The sequence below is a fragment of the Rhinatrema bivittatum genome, chromosome 7 (genome assembly GCF_901001135.1).
Source record: "Rhinatrema bivittatum chromosome 7, aRhiBiv1.1, whole genome shotgun sequence".
NCBI classification, from domain to species: Eukaryota; Metazoa; Chordata; class Amphibia; order Gymnophiona; family Rhinatrematidae; genus Rhinatrema; species Rhinatrema bivittatum.
In genome coordinates, this window is record NC_042621.1 from 116,491,612 (window position 1) to 116,514,269 (window position 22,658).

At 44.5% G+C, this 22,658-nt stretch overlaps 1 protein-coding gene across 1 annotated transcript in view; it reads left to right on the plus strand.

Moving 5' to 3' along the window:
* Nucleotides 1-22,431, plus strand: part of SEC24C (SEC24 homolog C, COPII coat complex component) — a 241,340-nt gene extending 218,909 nt beyond the window's left edge. Inside the window, 5 exon segments of the mRNA XM_029608970.1 lie at nt 331-510; nt 974-1,093; nt 1,095-1,166; nt 1,802-1,891; nt 19,920-22,431. Of these exon segments, the coding sequence (XP_029464830.1) occupies nt 331-510; nt 974-1,093; nt 1,095-1,166; nt 1,802-1,891; nt 19,920-20,060 (603 nt within the window). The 3' untranslated portion in view covers nt 20,061-22,431.
* The last annotated feature ends 227 nt before the right edge of the window (nt 22,432-22,658 follow it).

Here is a 22,658-nt window from a genome sequence, read left to right on the forward strand (position 1 = left end):
CTGTGGCAATAAGACTTGTTACCAGAATGGCCATCATGTGTGAAATTTAAACTTTGGAAACAAAAGCATAACTTTTCATTTGGGGGTTTCTTTGTGTTTTTATTTTCATCAAACTGCTTTGGTTGTATATTTCCAGAGTTGATTTTGCAACTGATTGGTGGGCAAAGGGCTCATACTGTTTGGCTGTCCTTAGATAAATTTCTGTCCAACGTACTTTTGCCAAATAGGAAGCAGAATGTCTTGGCATAGTATTCAGACTGTAGGGGGACAGGGTGGAGACATTGTTTTTGTGGCATTCACAAACTTAGATTAATGCATCTGTTCTTCTAGCTAATCCTCCCCGAGTGCATGAAGCTTCTCCCTGTCTACCTGAACTGTGTACTAAAGAGTGATGTGCTGCAGTCTGGTCCAGAGGTAACCACAGATGACCGTGCCTACATCCGTCAGCTGATCTCCTCTATGGATGTGACGGAAACCAATGTATTCTTCTATCCCCGGCTTCTGCCCCTGGTAAGTGCCTTCTGCTCTTAGTAAACCTAATGTTTAACTGTTCAGAGTTACTACACTACTTTTGATTATGGTCTAATGGATATTCCCCCCCCCCCCCCCCCCAGAAGTTTATTGTATAGTTTTTTTTAAATTTCATTTGAGAATCCAACTCTTTATACATTTTAACCACACTTGCTTCCTCCTGTCTCACATGTACTGTTCTCGCTCTTACTTATTTCTTATTTTCACACAGTTTTCCATTACATTTTTGTGTTCAGTCGTGTCTTCCCCTCACATTTCTTACCAGCTCTTGTTGGGCACTTACTCATGCTGACATTGTCTCCTTTGTGGGCACAATTGTGGAGCCAAATAGAAGCTGCTTCCTCTAGTTGTTTTTAATGAGTGCCTTTGATACTGAAATTGCTTGATATAATATGAAAGCATGTTCTATGTTGAGCTGGGATTTTTTTAAAACTTTCAACAGAGCAAAGTGGACCTTGACAGTGACTCATTACCTGTGGCTATCCGTTGCTCAGAGGAGCGTCTGTCTAAGGGTGAGGTGTACCTGTTGGAAAATGGACTCAATCTGTTTGTATGGGTGGGAGAAAAATGTGCAACAAGCCCTGATCCAGAACCTCTTTGGGGTGTCATCCTTCAGTCAGATCGATTCTAGCATGGTGAGTGAAATAAGAGATGGGGTGAGACTCGCAAAAGAAATGTTTTACTAATCTACAATAAATAATGAAGAATGTAAAACTACACAAAATCCTGTATTCTTCAAATGCATTGCCATGGAAAGATTCTGATTTAATAAAGATTTTAGCCTCATTGCTACAACCCTGACATAGCGAATTCATGAGTGTATAATTCTTATATATCCATGCCTTTTTCTTTGTCTGTACTGCCAAGGCTCACAGTTTTCCCTCTAATCTGATGGCTACTTATTCTTGCTATTTTCTCTAGCCATTCTGTCCATTGAACAGAAAAGTGGAAGGAGCCATGAATGCAAATTCAGCTGTTACAGAGGCTGAGAGGGGGTAATAACTGAGGGCAATCTCTGTGGGTGCTACCATGCACAGATTTAGAAAAGTTACTTGTCGTCATTCTTTGTGAGAATGAGTTCGATGGAGCCTCCTTAAATGGATAAAGATTGAGACAGCTCATTCTCGCATCCAAATGCATAAAAGTAATGTGTTGGGGATTCACTTTAAAAATGTGCAGTTGCTTCATAGCTTCAATGTCTCCATCAGAAAAAGTTTCTTGCCAATTTGCAAGGGTAATGGAGGCCTAATTTATTTATTTTTATCTGTAGAGTTTACTGCCGGTGCTGGATAATCCTGTGTCTAAAAAGATGCGTGGTATAATTGATACATTCCGTGCACAGAGACCACGCTTCATGAAGGTAACAAATCCATTTCCAGCTTGTAAAACTCTAGGTTTCTCCAATCTCGCCTCTGACAGAATATACTCCTAGCTGAGATAGATTTACTGAGCTATTTGAGGAGCTCATTATTAGAGGTGCAAGGTGCACTGCTGGTCAGGATTGCAGTGTATTGGCAGAACTGTGTGGGAGGGCATTTGGTGTTAACCGGCAGCATCCTTTGCTATTCTATAGAGGTTTATTTGCAAGACTATTTGCAAACTCAGTATTAGAATAGGTCAGTGTTGAAACGCATATTGGGTGCTCAGCATTGCAATAATACTTGTTAATTATAGGTCAGCAGTGAGATGTTGGCAGAATCGCACAAGGAACTCCTTGCCTGAATCTTTGCACAACACCTAGTTTTGAATGTGACTATTACCATTGAGTGAGTGCCCAAACTCTCTTCGTAGCAACATTAATAACCGTAAATTGCTTGGAAAAGTAAAAGATAATGGACATGTGATGTGCCATACTTGGTCAAACCAAAGTCCATCAAGCCCTGCATCCTGTCTCTGACAGTGGCCGGGCTGGGTCACAGTAGTTGATCAGTTTCTTGTATTTCACTCCTAGCGATAAGCGCAGGGCTTTCCCAGCCTTCCTGGCTAAGAAATGTTCTTCAGGAAATTGTCCAATCCTCTTTTGAACCCCTCTGTTAGTTGCCTTGATCACATCCTCTGGCAACATATTCTATAGCTTGATTGTGTGCTGAGTGAAAAAGTACTTCCTATGATTTGTTTTAAATCTGTTTGTTGCGAATTTTGTGGCATGTCTCCTAGTCCTAGTGATTGAAAATATAAATAACCATTCCCTATTTACTGATTCCACATCACTCTTTTTTTTTTTAATTTATATTCCGCTTTTTCAAGCACTTCAAAGCAGATTATATTCAGGTACTATAGGTGTATCTTTATCCCCAAAGAGCTTATAATGTAAATTTGTACCTGGGGCAATAGAGGGTGAAGTGACTTGCCCAAGATCACAATGAGCAGTAGCGGGTTTGCAGCCCTCTTTTCTAACCTCTATGCTACTCCTCCACTCTGCTTATAAATCTCAGTCCTGTGCCCTTTGTAATCTTTTTTTCCAAGCTAAAGAGCCCTAATCTGTTTAGCCTTTCTCCACAAGGGAACTTTTTTCCTCCCCCTTCGTTTTTGTTGCTCTTCTCTGTACCTTTACCATGTCCAATATGTCTTTTTTTAAGATGAGGTTGACCAGTTTTTATTGATTAGCAGAACTGGTGGTATAGCAAATTCTCCAAGGACAAGCAGGATGGTAGCCCTCACGCATGGGTAACATCAGTAGATGGAGCCCCAATGTGGAAAACTTGTGTCAGAGTTTCTAGAACTTTGACTAGGCACACTGAGCATGCCCAGCAGGCCCTATACCAGGCATTCACGCTGGATCCCTCTCCAAACGTTTTCCACAGAGCTCGGTATGACTGAGCTTACTTTTGGCTGTTTTTGGCCTTGTGGAAAACTGTCCTTTTTCTCGCGTTTTCACATTTTTTTCCATGCTATTCCGTCACCGGGTCCCTCTCGATGTCATTCCTGTAGTGCTCCTAGTCAGGGTTTTCGACAATTTGGGTAAGTTTCCTTTTGCGGTTGATTCTCTATGGCAGCAGTGCATCGCTGCCCACCAGCCATCATAGCCCCACTGCCCTCCTTTTCAGTTCGTGCCCCTTTTCTTTTATCTGACATGGCCAAGTTCGGTTTTCGGCAATGCCCCCAATGCCCGGGGGCATCGCATGACATCCGGTGTTGCCGCTTATGTGCCCAGATGACCCTGAAGGGACGTCTGCTTTGACTCGACAAGGTGGAATAGCTCTTCAGGTCGAAGAAGTCTGAGTCGTCGGCATCAGCATTTGGCAGCATCTGCATCAAAGGGCCAGGACCACATTGATAGACACGGAGCCATCGATATCGGCAGGACTGTTGGTTCTGTCTGCAATCATCAGACAGTGGCACCAGAGACCAACCATCCTCTATCTCCTCCAGGCTGAGGACGTCAGGCTCCTTGTCATTGGCCTCTGCACTGGGGAAGGACCAAAGAAAGCTGAAGAAGCATCAGCACCGGTCCCCATCAATGCACAGTGCCCGGGCACAGAGATGGCTTTTGCCATGATGCCCCTGAAGCGATCTCACAGCAAGGCATGCCAGTCTTCCATTGGTTCCAGGGGTCCACGACAGTCTCCACCGGTCTTGATGTCAGTCATCAATTCACCTTGTGGGTCCGAAGAGAATCTGGCCTCCCTTCCTTCCTCCTAGTCGATGTTGGCATCGGCAATGTTTGAGGAGGAGTTGGAGCGCCAAGTCCAGCTAGTGGTCAACTGGGTGCCACAGGGGTGTCCTGTGGCACCGACACCAGACTTAGTGCTGCCCATCCTTGTACCACTTCTGGAGAAGCTCATGGGATTCATCCATGGTGTGAGGACTACCATCCTGCTTGTTCTCTGAGAAAACAGAGTTGCTTACCTTTAACATGGGTTCTCAGAGGACAGCAGGATGTTAATCCTCATGAATCCCGCCCGCCACCCTGCGGAGTTGGGTTTCTCCTATTTTTTATTTCAATTATAATTCTATGATACAACACTGGAGAAGGACCCCATATGGAAGCGTGGTATAGGGCATGCTGGGCATGTTCAGTGTGCCTGGTCAGTTTTAGAAACTTTGACATAAGTTTTCCGCATTGGGACTCAGACTGATGTCACCTATGTGTGAGGATTTAACATCCTTCTGTCGTCGAACACCTGTTACAGGTAAACAACTCTGCTTTATCCAATGGAAATTTAAAACATACAAAAGCATTTGTATAAATTAGGTGTATAGACTATAACAATGTTTCCCAATTTTTCCAAGCCCAAGGCACAAGATTCAAATAACTTTATTGGCATAACAATTTGTGTTGTCAAAATAACATAACAGAATAATAAACTAAAAGGGTAGGAATAGAAGGTAAAAATTACAAAATGATTATCTATCAAATAAAGGTACATGTTACAGAAACTACAACTTCAGGGACATCTACATTAATAAAAATATTGGTGTGGCACACCATCCTCCACAGAGTAGACAGTGCAGACAAGGAGAGGACTTATGGGCAAAAGAAGAGCTAGGGAAGCACTCCACCAGTCTCTCTTCCAAATTCTAAAACAAAGGAGAACGAGGGCAGAGATACACATGAAACTGTTGGAATGGACCAGCTCCTTCTGCATATAAATGTAGTAGAAAGGAGAAGTCTGTGTGGTCTGGGCAACTGGCTCTGATAGTTACCTTGGTTGCCACATATAGCTGCCATATCTCTTCCATTGCTGCTGCTTGCAACACTCAAAGTAAATTTATTCACTGTTCAGTGCACACTCTTCAGGTCTGACTTAGCCTGGGGGTAAAACAGAGACTGGAAGGACTCAAAGGAAGGGGGAAAAAGAGGAGGTGTTGTGAACAATGTGTGTCCTGCACAAAGCAGGGTCCAGTATGTTGCCCATTAATTCCTACACTCCAAGGTTCATGCTGTTGCTAGGAAGGAGAGAAATCTGTGGACTACACATTTTCTTGGTATGGAGCTTCTGCACATTTAAGAACATAAGATAAGCCATACTGGATCAGACCAAGGGTCCATCAAACCCAGTATCCCACTTCCAACAGTGGCCAATCCAAGTCACAAATACCTAGTAAGTACTCAAATATTAGATAAATCACAAGCTACTATTGCTTATTAATCACCGTAATAGCAGTTTATGGATTTTTCATCTAGAAACTTATCCAAACATTTTTTTAAACCCAGTTACACTAACTGCTGTAACCACATCTCTGGGCTGAGGATGCAGCAGAGGTAGCATTCACAGTCTCTTCGGGGGGCATCATAGTTATGATGCAATGATAAAACAGAGTAGTTGCATTTAAGGCATTGATTACAGAGCTCTGCGAAGAGCCCCCAATAGACAACTGTTGCTGCAAGGACTGGATTAAAGAAAGTTAAGCAGAGATATAGAATAGGGAGCAAATCTCCAGTAGCCGCAAATGAAGGCTCATAACACTGGATCCCATTGAACTGGCCATCCAAAGTAGCAAAAGGAAAACCCCTTTAAGCACACTTCAAAAATAAAACAAAATTCTAACAAAATAAGCAAGCAGGATGGTAGTCCTCACATATGGGTGACATCATCAGGATGGAGCCCAATCACAGAACACTTTTTTTTCAAAGTTTCTAGAATTTTGACTGGCACCTACTGGGCATGCCCAGCATGGCACCAATCCTGCATCCAGCAGAGGTCCCCCTCTTCAGTCTCTTTTTTTTTTTCCCACGTAGCAGTAGCCACGCAGGTTAAGGAGCTCTCTAGAGATTCCTGACAGGAATTTTTCTCACGGAATTTCTTTCCAAAATTTCAAAATATTCTACCCCATACGGGTCCCCCTATCAATTCCATAGTCCGCGGTCGTAAGGTAAGGCTTTACCCTCATTTGCGGTCGATTCCCGTCGAGTTTTCCCTTCGGGGCCTACTGGCCATCAGCAGCACCGCGGCTAAATTTTTGTTGCAGCCATGGTGTCGGGTTTTCGTCGGTGCCCCGATTGTCCTTGGACAATGTCCATCACAGACCTGCATAGGGTTTGTGTGTTGTGTTTGGGATCGGACCATGATGTCTTAACTTGCACCAAATGTGCCCAAATGACACCAAAGGGCCGTAAAGCCCACTCAGAGAAGATGGAGTTTTTTTTTCAGGCAAAACCACTGACTCCATCGAGCGCTTCAACATCATCTGAGCCGGTGCCAACGACCTCTGCCTGCAGCGGGTCACCGGTGCTGCCCACCCGACATCAACTACTCCGAAGGTGTAGACTTCTTCCTCTTCGGCTCTGAAGAAGGACCAAGGAGAACATCGTGAAAAACGTCGACACCGTCATCGGAAGGCTCCAATCCACTGATCCAGGCAAGCCCTCTGCATCGGCGTCAACAGAGCCACCGACAAAGAAATCCCGTCCAGAGAAGGCCCCATCCTCCTCTGCGACTGGGTCACCGAGGTGTTCCCCCACCTTCATTGTGCCAGGAGCCACAACTCCACTTTCACCGGTGGACCCTCTGGCTACGCCAGTGCTGCCTCCTACTCCGGAGCTGGGGTTGCACGCCCCAGGCTTCCACGAGGAATTGGATCGGATGATCCAAGAGGCCATCAGAAAGGCACTGCAGGGCTTCCAACCTCCATTGTCGCTGGCACCGATGCCAGCCCCAGTTGCCAACCCAATTCCCATGGCGCTCGCACCGCTACTTACTTCGGCCGGCTGGATGCGTTGATCAGTGGCCCTTCCACCCGGTGGGACAGAGGATAACAGTATGTTCCAAACACCTTCCACCCCAATTCCTTTGTCATCAGAGGACGAAGAAAGAAACACAGAGGCCGGAACCTATGCCCGGGCCGTCTGGGATCTTACCACTGACTCGCCCATCGGTGTCACCGATTCCATCGGTACCTATCCTGCTATCGATACCGCATCGTCTTCAGTCGGTGCCACCATCAAAGCCGTCTGTGCCTCCTCCGATGCCGTCGGTGCCTAGGCCTGATCCTTCAGGAATAGCACCATTACTTCCCTCTGGAGATACTATGGCAGCCGGTGATCAACCTTACAATCCTTGGACCGATGATTCTTCCCAGGATACTGATGATCTACCTTCAGAGCCATCTCCCCCTTTGTAGAGAAGACATTCTCCTCCAGAGGACCTGTCCTTTATTAATTTTATAAAGGAAATGTCTGAAGCCATACCATTCCAACTTCAGACAGAAGAGGACTCCAGGCACAAGATGCTGGAAGTCCTCCAATTCATAGATGCATCCAAGGAGATCATGTCCATACCTGTTCATGAAGTCCTCCTGGACTTGCTGAAGTGGAATTGGGATCATCCAGGCTCTGTACCACCGGTGAATCGAAAAACAAATGCCACCTACCTGGTACAAACAGCCCCTGGTTTCCAAAACCACAGCTGGTTCACCATTCTGTGGTTGTAGAGTCAGCCCAGAGAAAAGGCATGACGTTCTAAGCCTCAATTCTTTCCATACCTCCAGGGAAAGAACAGAGGTCCCTGGATGCATTTGGCTGTGGTGTTTTCCATGGCTCAATGCTTATTTCTCGCATTGCTTCCTACCAGTAATACATGACCTAGCATAACAGAGCCCTATTTAAGAAAATCCAAGATTTCTCTGAGTCTTTACCCGACCAGCTTCAGGATCAACTCAATGCCCTGGCTCAGAAGGGTCTAGATGCTGGCAAGCATGAGGTCTGCGCTGCCTATGACATTTTTGACACTGCTTCTAGGGTGTCCGCAGCGGGGATTAGTGCATGAAGATGGGCCTGGCTGACGTCCTCTGACTTAAGACCAGAAGTCAGGACCGGTTGGCTGACCTGCCCTGCGCTGGAGATAATCTCTTTGGGGACAAAATCCAGGAGACTGTAGCACAGCTCAAAGACCACCACGAGACGCTATGCCAGCTTTCGTCGGTGCCTTCTGATTTCCCGTCCACCTCTAAAAGGACATTCCGAAGAGAGACTAAGCGGCCGTCCTTCAAGCCATGGAGATATTATCCTCCTGCTACTCGAGGTCGCCCCTCCAGACCTTACCAGAAAGGTCAGGCCAGACAATCCCGCCCTCAGAAAACTCAGCCAGCCCCTCCACCGGGCCCAGCTGCTGGATTTTGACTCCTCGCTGGAGAGCATAAGCCAACCTCCTCTACCGTCCATACCCGTCGGTGGTCGGTTATGCCACTTCACCAACATATGGCACACAATCACTTCAGATCAATGGGTACTCACTGTATTGACTCAAGGTTACCACCTCAACTTCCTGACTGTACCGGCGGACCCCCCACCTCGGCTGACGTGGGGATCATCCGACCTCTCTTCTGGAGAAGGAGGTTTCAACCCTCCTGACGTCCCGGGCGATAGAGCCAGTGCCCCTCTCCCAGCAGGGGCAGGGTTCTATTCCTGGTATTTCCTCATTCCAAAAAAAGTCAGGGGGCATTCATCCAGTCCTGGACCTGCGTGCTTTAAACAAGTATCTTCAGAAGGAAAATTTCAGGATGGTAACCTTGGGCTCTCTACTTCCTCTTCTGCAAAGAGGAGATTAGCTTTGCTGTCCGGATCTTCAGGATACATACACACATCTCGATCACTCCGTCGCACCGCAAATTCCTTCGATTCCTAGTCAGCCCCCGGCACTTCCAGTACCGAGTACTGCCGTTCGGCCTAGCATCTGCACCTCGAGTCTTTACCAAGTGCCTCATAGTGGTTGCGGCCTACCTGAGGTGTCAAGGCATCCATGTCTACCCTTATCACGACGATTGGCTGATAAGGGCTCCAACTCAAAGGGACACACTAGCCTCCTTACGTCTAATTCTCCATACATTGCTGTGTCTCGGGTTTCTGATCAACCAACCCAAGTCCAGTCTAGTTCCATCTCAAGCCCTATCCTTCATAAGAGCCGACCTGGACACCGTACAGGCAAAAGCATTCCTCCCTCAGGATCGAGCTCGAACTCTCATGTCACTAGCGCAATGCTTCCAGGATCAACATTACACAACAGCTCATCATTTTGCTGGGTCACATGGCATCCTCTGTACAGGTCATTCCAATGGCACGCCTCGCCATGAGTCATGCAATGGACTGAAGTCCCAGTGGGCTCAGGCTTATCATCCAGTGTCCAGCATTGTTCACGTTACCAAGCAGCTCCTGGCCTGGTGGATGCGGCTCTCCAATCTCCTTCAAGGCCTTCCCTTTCAAGTTCCAGAGCATCAAATTATCCTGACAACGGGTGCTCATGTTGACAGCCTGCAGACCCAGGAAACCTGGTCTCCAGAGGAAGCCAAACATCAGATAAATTTCCTGGATCTTCGGGCGATCAGATATGCCCTCAGAGTCTTTCAGGATTGCCTCTCAAACAAGACCATCCTGATTCAAACCAACAATCAGGTGGCGATGAGGTACATCAACAAGCAAGGGGGAATGGGCTCCTACCTTCTGCACAGATATGGGCGTGGGCTCTTTCCCACTCGATGTACCTCAGAGCAACCTACTTGGCGGGTGAGGACAATGTTCTGGCGGACAGGTTGAGCCGGACATTTCATCCGCACGAATGGTCTCTCAACCTTCGGTAGCGGACACACTCTTCCAACCTTGGGGTTATCCACAAATAGACCTCTTTGCATCCATCCACAACCGCAAAGTAGAGAACTTCTGCTTGCTCACTCGCAGCCGCCACTCAGCCGAAGGACGCTTTTGCCCTCTCGTGGTCCAACGGTCTCCTCTATGCATACCCTCCACTTCCACTCATATCGAAGACTCTCGTGAAGTTACAAAGGGACAAGGGCTTATTGATTCTGATAGCCCCGCACTGGCCACACCAAGTCTGGTTCCCAATCCTCCGGGACCTATCAGTTCACCGGCGCATCCCTCTAGGGGAGGATCCGCTTCTGATAACTCAGAACGACGGGTGCCTATGCCACCCCAACCTCCAGGCCCTGTCCCTCACAACCTGGATGTTGAAAGGTTAATACTCCAACCCTTTTACCTTTGGAGTCTGTATCCCGAGTCCTGGTAGCTTCATGAAAGCCTTCCACGAGACGCTCTTATCGTTCTAAATGGAAAAGGTTTACGGTCTGGTGCACGTCCATGTCCATAGACCCCTTCACTTGTTCCACTGCGAAGTTTCTGGACTATCTCTGACATCTGTCAGTCAGGCCTGAAAACTTTCTCTATAAGGGTGCACGTCAGTGCGGTAGCCGCTTTCCACAACGGCGTGGGAGATGTCTCTTATTTCGACACAACCCTTAGTCACACGCTTCATGAGAGGTTTGCTCCACCTGAAACCTCCATTGCGCCCTCCGGCCCTCGCTTGGGACCTTAACATGGTCTTAGGACGGCTCATGAAACCTCCATTTGAGCCTCTCCACTCCTGCGATCTCCGCTATCTCACCTGGAAAGTGATTTTTCTTCTCGCTATAACATCCACTCGCAGAGTTAGTGAGTTACAGGCATATTAATCACCTACCCGCCTTACACTAAAATTCTATATGACAGAGTGGTCCTCCGTACACACCCTAAGTTTTTACCAAAGGTAGTGTCGGAATTTCATCTTAATCAATCCATCATCTTACCTACTTTCTTTCCAAGGCCCCATTCAAACCCAGGAGAACAGGCTCTACAATCCCTGGACTGCAAACGTGCTCTAGCCTTTTATCTGGAGCGCACGTCAGCCCACAGGAAGTCTACTCAATTATTTGTTTCTTTCAATAACATCAAATTGGGAAATCCAGTAGGGAAAACAGACCCTTTCCTCCTGGTTGGGTGACTGTATCTCCTTTTGCTACCAGCAAGCAGGCATCCCCACTACAAGACCGTGTAAAAGCACACTCTGTTAGGGCCATGGCAACCTCAGTGGCACACTTTCATTCGGTGCCACTTATTGACATTTGTAAGGCTGCGAGCTGGAGCTCTCTCCATACCTTCGCAGCCCATTATTGCTTAGATAAGGTTGGCAGACAAGATTCCATTTTTGGCCAGTCTATTCTACACAACTTATTCTCAGCTTAATTACCCAACATCCTACCAGCAACCCATTTAGGGTTTTCAGGATGCCAGGGAAAACAGACCCTTTCCTCCTGGTTGGGTGACTGTATCTCCTTTTGCTACCAGCAAGCAGGCATCCCACTACAAGACCGTGTAAAAGCACACTCTGTTAGGGCCATGGCAACCTCAGTGGCACACTTTCATTCGGTGCCACTTATTGACATTTGTAAGGCTGCGAGCTGGAGCTCTCTCCATACCTTCGCAGCCCATTATTGCTTAGATAAGGTTGGCAGACAAGATTCCATTTTTGGCCAGTCTATTCTACACAACTTATTCTCAGCTTAATTACCAACATCCCTACCAGCAACCCATTTAGGGTTTTCAGGATGCCATCCTACCCAAATCCACCCCTGTTGTTGTGCCTGTTGCATGGCTTTGGGTGCATTTGGTGCATTGCTTGGGCATCCTCAGCTTGCTACTCACCCATATGTGAGGACTACCATCCTGCTTGTCTTGTGAGAAAGCAGAGTTGCTTACCTGTAACGGGTGTTCTCACAGGACAGCAGGATGTTAGTCCTCACGGAACCCGCCCGCCACCCCGCGGAGTTGGGTTCGCTTGCGATTTATTTTATTTTTCGCACGTACTTCTTGCTATACACAAGCCTGAAGGGGGACCCCTGCTGGATGCAGGGTTGGTGCCATGCTGGGCATGCCCAGTAGGTGCCAGTCAAAGTTCTAGAAACTTTGACAAAAGTGTTCTGTGATTGGGCTCCATCCTGATGTCACCCATATGTGAGGACTAACATCCTGCTGTCCTGTGAGAACAGGTAAGCAACTCTGCTTTATGCTTATGCTAGAACTAATAACTGAATTATTCATAAAAGCCAAATATATGTAAACACTGCCGAGATTTAGAACTATGTAAATGTCTTCTGTAGGAAATCACACTAATACAGAGAACTAAATTAAAATTATTGCGTTTCAACTTACTCATAAGGTATCATTCTCTCCCATCACGTCAGTTAGTATCTACAAACCCACCCACCTATTTATTAACAACCCCCCCCCCCCCTTGCTTAACTTTCCTGGCTCCTCCTAGCTTCACTGCTGGACTTCTCACTTTTATGCACACAATTCATAGTCTACCCATAAAAGACAAAATATAAATAAAAGAATATGATTATTGTTAAGAGCCACTACTGAGTATCTTTTTCCTGCAAGGTACAGAGAATAATGCCTAGGTTGGGATAGGCAACTCCAGTCCTGGAGGTCCACAAACAGGTCTGGTTTTCAGGATATCCACAATGAATATGCATGAGAGATTAGCATGCACTTATTTCATTGTATGCTAATATATCTCTTGTATATTCATTGTGGATATCCTGAAAATTAGACATGTTTTTGTGGCACCTGAGGGCTGGAGTTGCCTCCTATGGCCTACGTGGTGGTCTGGATCTGAGCATCAGGCAGTGGTGACTTTTCCTTGGCACACCTGATCAGGTCTGATGGAACACCAGTTGGAAAACAATGAGCTATAATAGGGTTGATACTAAAGAGGGGATGGGATCTTGCATGTTCAGCTATCCAGTGCAGTGGGGGAAGATGACAAATACTGTCTTGGATAAAGAGTGATATCCTGCAGGTGGTCATGCTGTATGGCTGAGAGATGGGATATATCCTTGACAGTGTGGACAGGAAATACTAGACAAATTGGATGAGTCAGTTGGCAGTTTTCTAACATTAACTATGTTACTGGGATATTGAATCATAATTCTGAGGTGGATATTTTATGCACTTTACAAAATGTATACATTTGGAAGGCAGAGTTTAGAACAGGGTGCAAAAAGGGATCTATGTAACTCAAAGGCTCATGTCCAGTAGCTCCTTTGGAGATGTCACATGTTGAGCCAATAAAAGGTATCACAGCCTGCAAAGAATACAAGTTTTTAAGTGAGCCATACATAGTTGTGTAAGACTTTTCAAGATACAGGGAACTAGTAAAACCAAAGCATTGGTTATAACTGTTCTCAGTTGGCAAGCATGGCTGAATTAACCATGACTGATGGGTGATATCATCTGATGATGCCAACCAGATCAATCTCTCTGAGCTCATTAGAGTTTTTATTCTACTGAGCATGTGCAGGAGTTCCCCTGTGTGCACTCTGCCTCATGAGCCCCACAGTCATCTTTTTTTTCCCAAGCTTCTGCATAGATGTGCACTTGGCTCGCTTTCGCCCTCTATTTTCTGCCTTTTGGCACTTTCTCTTTTTCAACACTGCCTCAGTAGCCCCTCAAACATCACTCTACTAAAAAAAAATAAAAATAAAAATGTGCGTGTAATATTTTTGGTTTGTTTTTTTTTAAGATCCAAGAAGGCCATGTTCAGTGGCCAAAGACTCTTTTCTAGAATGGGGCTTCCTCAATGCCTCCATACCAAGTTGAACATAACTCCACCACTGAAACAGTGAACTATAGATATAATCAATCACACTGGGACTATATTGTCCCATCCCTGTACTGTATTATATTCTCTAAAATTATTTTTACAGAAGATATTTTTTTGTTATATATGTGTAAATTTTAAGGATAACATCCACTGTGTTGTCACCATAAGAAAACTTTAAAACATTCTTTAGTGAAATTTCAAAAAGAAAATATATTTAGAAGTCGGTTGAGGTTGGAAGTTGATGATTATACCCACCTTCAGGTGGGTATAATCATCAACTTCCAACCTCCTCCTTATTTTACTTTAACTTTTTTTTCCTTTTTTTTACTTGCTGATGTCCCAAAAGAAACACTTTAAAGGCATCCATTCTTCTATAATTTACCGACAAATTTTTTTTGCCTTTACTAGAGTCTTTAAGAGTATAATCCCATCAACCCTGTTAATAATCCTGGATAGATGTAAAAAGTCTGAAAGACCTGGATAGATGTAAAAAGACTGAAGAAAGAAGCATCAAGACTGGTCTGTGTGCTGAAAAAAACTACAGCGGTGGAAGCCATAATATCAGCTATTAAGAAACACTGGCATGTGTTAGCACTTCATGAATGTCTTAAAGAATTACCTCTGTTTGCTACAACGCGGAGGATGAATATTAGAGACAAAGTAGTGCATTCACAATTACCACAAGATAGTCCTTCGGTGGAAATTGTAGGTCATGTGACATGTGGACATTGTATTTGGTGTCAGCAGTCTATCACGGGTAAAGAGTGGGTTGAACTAGTTACAGGCTACAGAATTTGGAGAAAGTCGAATACAGACTGCAATTCTATGAATGTCATTTACGCTGTGATTTGTCCTTGTCCTAAAATTTATGTAGGACACACTACTCAACCTGTGAAAGTGAAATTAGGGGAACACAAATCCCGGTTTAATACAGCTAAATTGACAGCCCCCATGGTCCAACATTTAACGGATGCTGGACATGACTTTTCTGATATGAAGTGGATGATTTTAGAACAAGTTAGTCTCATTGCGGGGCGGCGATCCTAATACCAGACTAAATTATCATGAGGCTTTTTGGATATTCATTTAAAGTCTTCTCCTCCCCATGGGATGAATGACTAATTGAATTTGGCAATGCTATTGTAAGTTGCAAGGTATGTTTGCAGCAGAGTCTATGATTGGCTCTCCCTTGGCTGGTTCATGATCGGTTTATATTCATCAGGTTTTCCTGGATTGGTTGAATGAAACATCCAGAGTGATGTATAAAAGATGCGACTTGTGCAGGATCAGTTCACATCCCCGGCGTCTTCTTTGAAGAAAGAAGGTATATCAAGTTTGGCTGTTTGAAGGAATGCAGGAATATGGCAAGGACCCGTTTTTGCAGCACTTACAGAGATTACATCCGCTGAGGAAGGACGGTTTGTTTGAAACATGTACATGTTGGGACTTTTTACATGGTAGGAGCAATGGACAGACGGCGCCATCTTGTGCTCCTACCATGTGACAGGGGCCAACCAATGGCACCGGTAGCCCCTGTGACACAGTAAGGGCAAAGGCTATCGGCGCCATTTTGAATACCAGCAGCCGACGGCCCGCGTGCAGGAAATCGCTCCAGGACCCCCGCTGGACCACCAGGGACTTATGGGATGGGGGGGGTTTGTTTTTCCAACTTTAATGGAAAACGAATCCCGAATGCCACTAATGGACGAATCTGGTTTCCCCCTATGAAAACGGATGCAACGGATTTGGGTCCCGGCACAACAAATACCGAATAGCAACATATCTTTTCCCTCTACACATCCCTACCAATATTACTACCTTTTACGATGGCGCTATTGGGTGCAAAAGCCGGCAGCGATAACACCACGGTGGTGCGATCACTGCCGGCTTTCGCAGGCCCGCCCCTCGCTTCGCCCCCCGTTACCGTGGAATTCAAAAACCTGTGCGCCGTAGGAAAATCCAGCCCTATGTGAACAAACAAGGATGCACAGGTTCCTCTGCAGGAACTTATGAATATTTGGAAGTGGGGTTGCAGTCAGAATTTTCTCCAAGCAGCTTACCTTCCTGAGATCTCCAAGATACTGGTGTTTTTTGCCACCTTCACTAGTGGTTCTTGTATCAGGATGTCAAGACAGGCTATTCGGCCTTTGGGGTTGCCCATCAGTGGGCTGGTTTGATTCAGAAAGCAACAGAAAAGTTGTCAAATTCTGCTCCATTCTTTAAAGCAAGTTCAGATCTGCTTCAGAATTTTTCTGCTCAAATGGGATACAGATCTGTATGCATTTCCCCTACTTCTGTTGGTGAAGAGGACATTGTATAATGTACTTAAAGGCCAGGCATTTATTCTTAGTACACTAGCTTGGCTCAGATGAATGTGGTTCTCTTATCAGGTGATAAGTCCACCCACCAGTCTCCTTGCGATAAGGTCTGGCTTTATTAACTTAAGAGGAGGGTCATCCAAGCTTACCCTCCTTCAACTTGATTGCATGAATGTTGAGCACTCAATAGTCGTCTTTTCATTAAGGAGGTTGAGGATATTGTGATTTCAGCCAGGAAGTCTAGCAAAAGGGTGCATGTCTTTAACTAGAAATATTTCTCATATTGGAATCCAGCAGGCTTCCTGAAACCATTTAACTGTACTCGGGGCTTAATTTGTAGGGATGTGCATTCGTTTGCAACGAAATAGGAAATAAAGACAATATTTCCTATTTTGTTGCATTTTGGGGGGTGGGAGGGGCTGATGAACTGAGGAAAACCCACAATTTTGTGTGGTTTTCTTATTGGGTTTTTTTTTTTTGGGGGGGGTGGAGAAAGGGCACAGTAAAAAAAAAAAAAAAAAAAAAAAAAACCCACACCCCAACCCTTCAAATTTATTTAATTGCAACCCCCCCCCCCCCAAAAAAAAAACTTGCCAAAAGTCCCTGGTAGTCCAGCAGAGTCCCGGGAGCGATCTCCCCCTCTTGGGCCTTCGGCTGCTCTAATCAAAATTTTTTAAGATGGTGCTGGCAATCCATTGCTCCTTCCATGTGACAGAGGCCGACCAATGGCACCGATAGCCCCTGTCACATGGTAAGGGCAAAGGGCCATCGGCACCATTTTGATTACTGGCAGCCGACAGCCTGAGAGTGGGAGATTGCTCCCGGGACCCCTCTGGACCATCAGGGACTTTCGGCAAGTTTTGGGGGGGTCGGGAGGGTCGGGGATTTTAATTAATTGCATTTGAAAGGTTGGGGTGGGTTTGGGTTTTTCATTTTGGGGCAGCCGAAAAAAAATCTGCCCGAACCATGGGAAAACAAAATTTCCCTCGGCGGGCTGATAACGAACCGAATCACATCTCTATTAATTTGTGGAGGAACGGCCTGGAACGCAATTCCACCACTTCTTTTCAGACTTAAGAGGCAGAGTAGTAGGTGTGTTCTGTTCCAGCTTCTCCCCTTCAGGCAGCCTGCAGGAAAGGAGAGAAGAGGGAAGCCTGGAGCAGAAAGAGCAGAGAAAGCCACTTTACTCCCTAACCCAGCCCCTTGCCGCTTGGTTTTTTTTCCCTCCCGTCTTCTACAAGGAACAGGAGGAGAAGGGCTGAAACTGAAGTAGATACTGCAGAGTAAAACAGACCCAAAAAGGGGTTGAATTAACTCAGGTTTGAAGCTTATCAGCAATAATGCCAGTTATCAAAGCCTTAACCAAGTTTCAAACATGTACTAATTGAACACCTTTTTGGGTCTGTTACCAGGGCTTAATTTCTGGCAGAACAACAAAGAATGGTGTTCTGCTACCATTTTTCTGGCAGTAAATCCGTTCTGGCTCTCCCCCAGAAACAGAGCAGAGCCTCCTCCCCCCAAGCTTCAGAGAAAGCAGAGCAGAGACTGCTGGAGCTGCTTACCCTGAGACAAGAGCAGCCATATGGCCTTGATTTTTGTGCAATTTTCAAGCGCAGTTGGAAGGCCATGAGAGAGGAGGGGAAGGGATGAAGAGACACAAAGTGAATTCCCATCAGTCCTACCACTGCTGCTACTGGGTAGGTGGGAGGGGGGGGGGTGGGGTGTGAGAGAAAGCTCATAGCCAGCACCTCCTCCAGCTCACACCCAGCCCTGGCTCCACTCCCACTTTGCTTCTCCTATCCCCACCCCCATCTGCTCTACAATTCCACTTCATTTTTTGTCAACAAATTGTCTGCCTGTACTCCCAAAGATCTGTGTTATTACTTGTTCACTCTCTCCTTATCGGATCTCAATGCATCATCAGTCAAGGTGCATCTTAGTGTCATCGCTGTTTATCGCCCTCAGGTGGATAGGAATCCAATCTCTATTCATCCTCTGGTATCAAAATTCAGGAAGGGCTTGTGACATATGAAGAATTTGCTTGCAAAACTACATGTTCCATGGGATCTCAATGTCATCTTAGCACAACTGATGCATCCTCTCTAAGAGCTGTTGGAATAATTTTCCTTCAAATTTCTCACATGGAAAGTGGTATTCCTAGTCACCATCATTTCAACTAGAATACTCAGTAAGCTACAAGCATTGGTTTCTTACTCTCCATGCCTACGGTTTTCCACAATAGGCTAGTACTCCACCTTCATCCTAAGTTTCTGCCTAGTGGTTTCTGCATTCTATTTGAATCAAGCCATTGTTCTGTCTACATTATTTGCAAGATCTCATGCACATAAAAGGGAGAAGGACTTCCATTCACTGGGCTGAAAAAAGGGGCCTTAGTCTATTATCTGAAGAGCATTCAACCATATAGCAAGGCTCCTAAACTTTTCATCTCTTGTGATCCCAGTGGACTAAACATGGATGTTGCCAAACTCATGTTGTCTAACTGGCTAGTAGACTCTTGTGCATTTCTATGATCTAGCTGATTTTCAGATAAGACTCTGTCAGGGCTTATCAAGTGAGAGCGATGGCTACCTCAGTGGCTCATCTAAGAGCTATATCTATCAAAGACATTTGCAAAGCTGCAACTTGTTCATCAGTTTACACCTTCACATCTGATTGCTGTCTGGACAATATATACAGAAGTGACAGTAAATTTGGACAAGGGTTTGCGCGGCCTGTTCACACAATAATTCACTTTCCATGGAAAGGTCGGACTGCTTTATTCAGAAAGTGCTCCACTACAAAACCCTCAGCTTGGGACTCTCCACATGTCATGGTTAATTCAACACTGCCTGTTGAAAGAGAAAGCAAGTTTGCTTTCCATAAACGGGATTCTCTGTAGACAGAATGAATTAGCCATGCTTAATAACTTAATACCAGTGAGTTGACCACCCAGCTAATGAGGCAGTGTGTGCGCAGGAACTCTGACATGCTCAGTAGAATAAAAGCTCTAATGAGCTCAGAGATGGGTCTGTTCTATGCCATCAGATAATTTCATTCACATGTCACGGCTAATTCATCTTGCTGTCTCCAGAGAACCCCGTTTATGGTAAGCAAACTTGCTTTCATGGATAAAGTTTCTTTAAAATCAAAGAGAAATATATAATTTTTCTTAGCTCTACTACTAGGACTCTGACAAAGTCTATTATTGGATCTAAACAAAGCATCTCGAAATAATTTAAAAATAAACATAACCACAGTTGTTGTTAATTTCGTAATAGGAGGAATGTATGCAAACTGGTATCTAGGACACTGAAAAGACAACTAAACATGAAGGAGATTATTATTCATTCTGAAAACTATTGTCTTGCTAATATCTCTGGAAAAAATGTGTATTCATCTAATTTTGTAAAGCTATCTGTATGTTTTCATTCTTTTCCCCCTACATATCACTCCCAGCCCTCCAGAAGTATATCTAAATTACTTTTATGTTCAGACACTAAGGGCCCTATATACGAATCCTTTCTCCCAGTCACAAAATGGGAAAACTTAGTACATAAGCCCTTAGGAGTCCTTTGGAAATGTTCCAAATTTTAATTATGTAATACAGCCTTTTTCTCCTCGATCTGAACTTGTGGAAAAAAAAAAGGGTTGAATAAAATAGTGATTTTTTTTTTTTTTTTTGTTTGTTTGTTAACAGCTGCTGATTGTGAAACAGGAAGATAAAATGGAGCTTCTGTTTAAACACTTCTTGGTGGAAGACAAGAATCTGAATGGTGGTGCTTCATATGTAGACTTCCTCTGTCACATGCACAAGGAAATCCGGCAGCTATTAAGCTAGAGACGGCCATAGTGGTGGACTCCTGCAGTGACATTTCAGTTTCCTCCACTAACAACCTGGACATATCGGCTGAGCTCCCTCAGCTAGGACAGCAGCAAAATTCCACGGTTTTTAATAAAACAATACATCCACGAAATTACTCTTTCAAACCCCTCCAAGAAAGACAGAAAGCACCCCAAAGTGTGTAAACTTGTGGTGGGGAATGCTGCCATTCTCAGGTTGTTCAGTTGTCCCTGGGGTCTTCAGGATCGCCTCACCCATCCCCAGTGTTTGCTAATCCTGTTTGTAATGAATGTAGTGTCTCAGTTCAGAGTATATGATTCAGGAAAAAAAAAGATCATTTTAAAATAAAAATACAATGACAATTGCTGTGTGTATGTGTGTGAGAGGAGGGAAAGCCAGGTGCAAAGGAGAGAGGGTGTGTGGGTGGGTGTGTGTGTGTGTGTGTGTGTGTGTGTGTGTGTGTGTGTGTATATGGCTCTGTATCAGTTGTGTGAAAAGAACACGAGGAAGGCAGTTTTGACCTTTCCTAGTCTAATATATTCTTTTTAGAGGACAAAGAACAAACTGCACTGTGGGGGGAGGGGGGGGGGGCAGGGGGTTGTGCTGTAGCGAAGGTTGGTTCTTTGTTTTCCCCATTTTACTTTGACATGAGAACTAGGACAATAGATGAATTCTCCCTCTAGATTCTTTGTACTAGAGTCTTTATAATGCAATATATAATATAATAAAGGCCATTCAAAATGATGTCCAGAAAACAGCTGTGGAGTGTGAATAGAATCTTTTTGTTTTCATCTTAATGTTCATTTTGTAGTATCCTCTAATTTGTCAGCTTCTTCCAAGAACAATATTTTGAGGGCATGACAAACTTTTTACATAATGTTACCCCCTCCATTATGGGATTTTTTTTTCCTGGCCTGCTTTTGGCCTTGGTCCAACCCATTTTATAATATGTGATTTACTGCCCATCACGAGTTAAGTATCCATATTTATAGTCTAATAAAGCTAGACTATGCATATTAGTTTCAGTATGCTAGTAGCAAGGCCTAGTAAGAGAAAATTGGGTCAGACTGGCTTGGAGAATTCCGGGCTGGTGGTTTTAACTTAGAACACAAATGCATGAGCAGTCAGGACCAGGCTGTGGGGTGATGGGGACAAATTTATATTACTGACTGGTCTCCAACAGAAGTGTTTATCTCATGCCACATATCAGAACTTCTGAAGATCTGAGCCATGGCAAAAGAAGTGCAAGGGCTACAGGATATTTGTTTCTGCACTTTCCCTGCCCAATGCAGCTGAAGATGAAACACCCCTTCTTTACTCTGTTCTGTAACCCTCAATCCTTCAGCAGACAAAAACTGTAATTTAATTCATTTCTGACAGCCCTGACCAATGTTTTCTCCCAAGGAAGCATGATGGCAGTAACAGAACTGTTGGCATTAGGGATTATGAGTTTTGGGAATTCTTAATTTGTAAGATGCAGAGCTCAGTGGGACCTCTGAGCCACTGCCAGTGCTGACTCTCTTTTGCTATCAGCAAATCTGTTTCCACAGTTGGCAGACCAGTTTGAGCCTTGCAAAATAGAAATTCACAAAACCAGAAGCCCTACTTGTAAACATACTGGTAAAGGCTTTTAAATGTTAAGCACAGAATCAGATGTTTTTATTATTCAAATGTTTAGGGATCAAGAGTTCTGAAAAAGAGGTTAACATGCTGTTCTAATGTGTCAGGTCTGTTGGTGTAAGATATCCTTTGTTAAGGGAAGGGTAGAACAGAGTAATATTAGCTCAGAATAGCTTGATACAACAATTATAGTTTGATGGCCCTAATTGGGCCATCACTGTAAGATTTATCTGTTATGAGAGCCACCAGGGATCATCCACCAGTAAGATTTTCTGTTAAATCTGCTGTTGTCCTTCCTTCCTCCTCTGTGTTTTTATCTGTTTTTTGTTTGTTTGTTTTTTTTATGTTGTGCATTTGCTTTTTGCTATGAGGAAAGGACAATGATTTCTGGGACCTGTACAATTACCTCAGATGGAGAACCTTCTTCATTCAGCACTTCTGGACATCACTGCATTCTTGCCAGACTCCGGAAAACAATTTCATAGCTGGCTGTCAGTATTCTCTCCCTTAGAAATCCAGGCATCCTCCCTCTTAACAAGCAAAGAAGACTCCTACAGACTACTCACAACAAAAGGGGCTGGCAGCCCCTCGGACTTCCAGAATACTAATGCCTAGTATTAATTGTTTTACAGGTTGAACAGGGAAAATATATAAATACATATAATCAAACCTTTCATTTTCTTCACATTTTTCAAATGCATCTTTTAATTTGTAAAGAAATAAATGAAATAAATTAAGATGTATTTTAGTTGTTATCAAATGAATCCTGATTTCTTTTCAAGTGCTGGGGAGGTGAATGGTTGATCAAGGGGTCCAGTTGCAGAGATATATATCTCTTGAGTGCAAGACTGTATGCAAATGTTTCCTTTATTGGCTTATCTGTCTTCTCTGTGTGCTTCATATTCAGTGCTTGTCAGATTTATACTGTTTAATTTTTAAAGTTTTTGAGGAGTTAATAGAAGCAGCAATACTAGA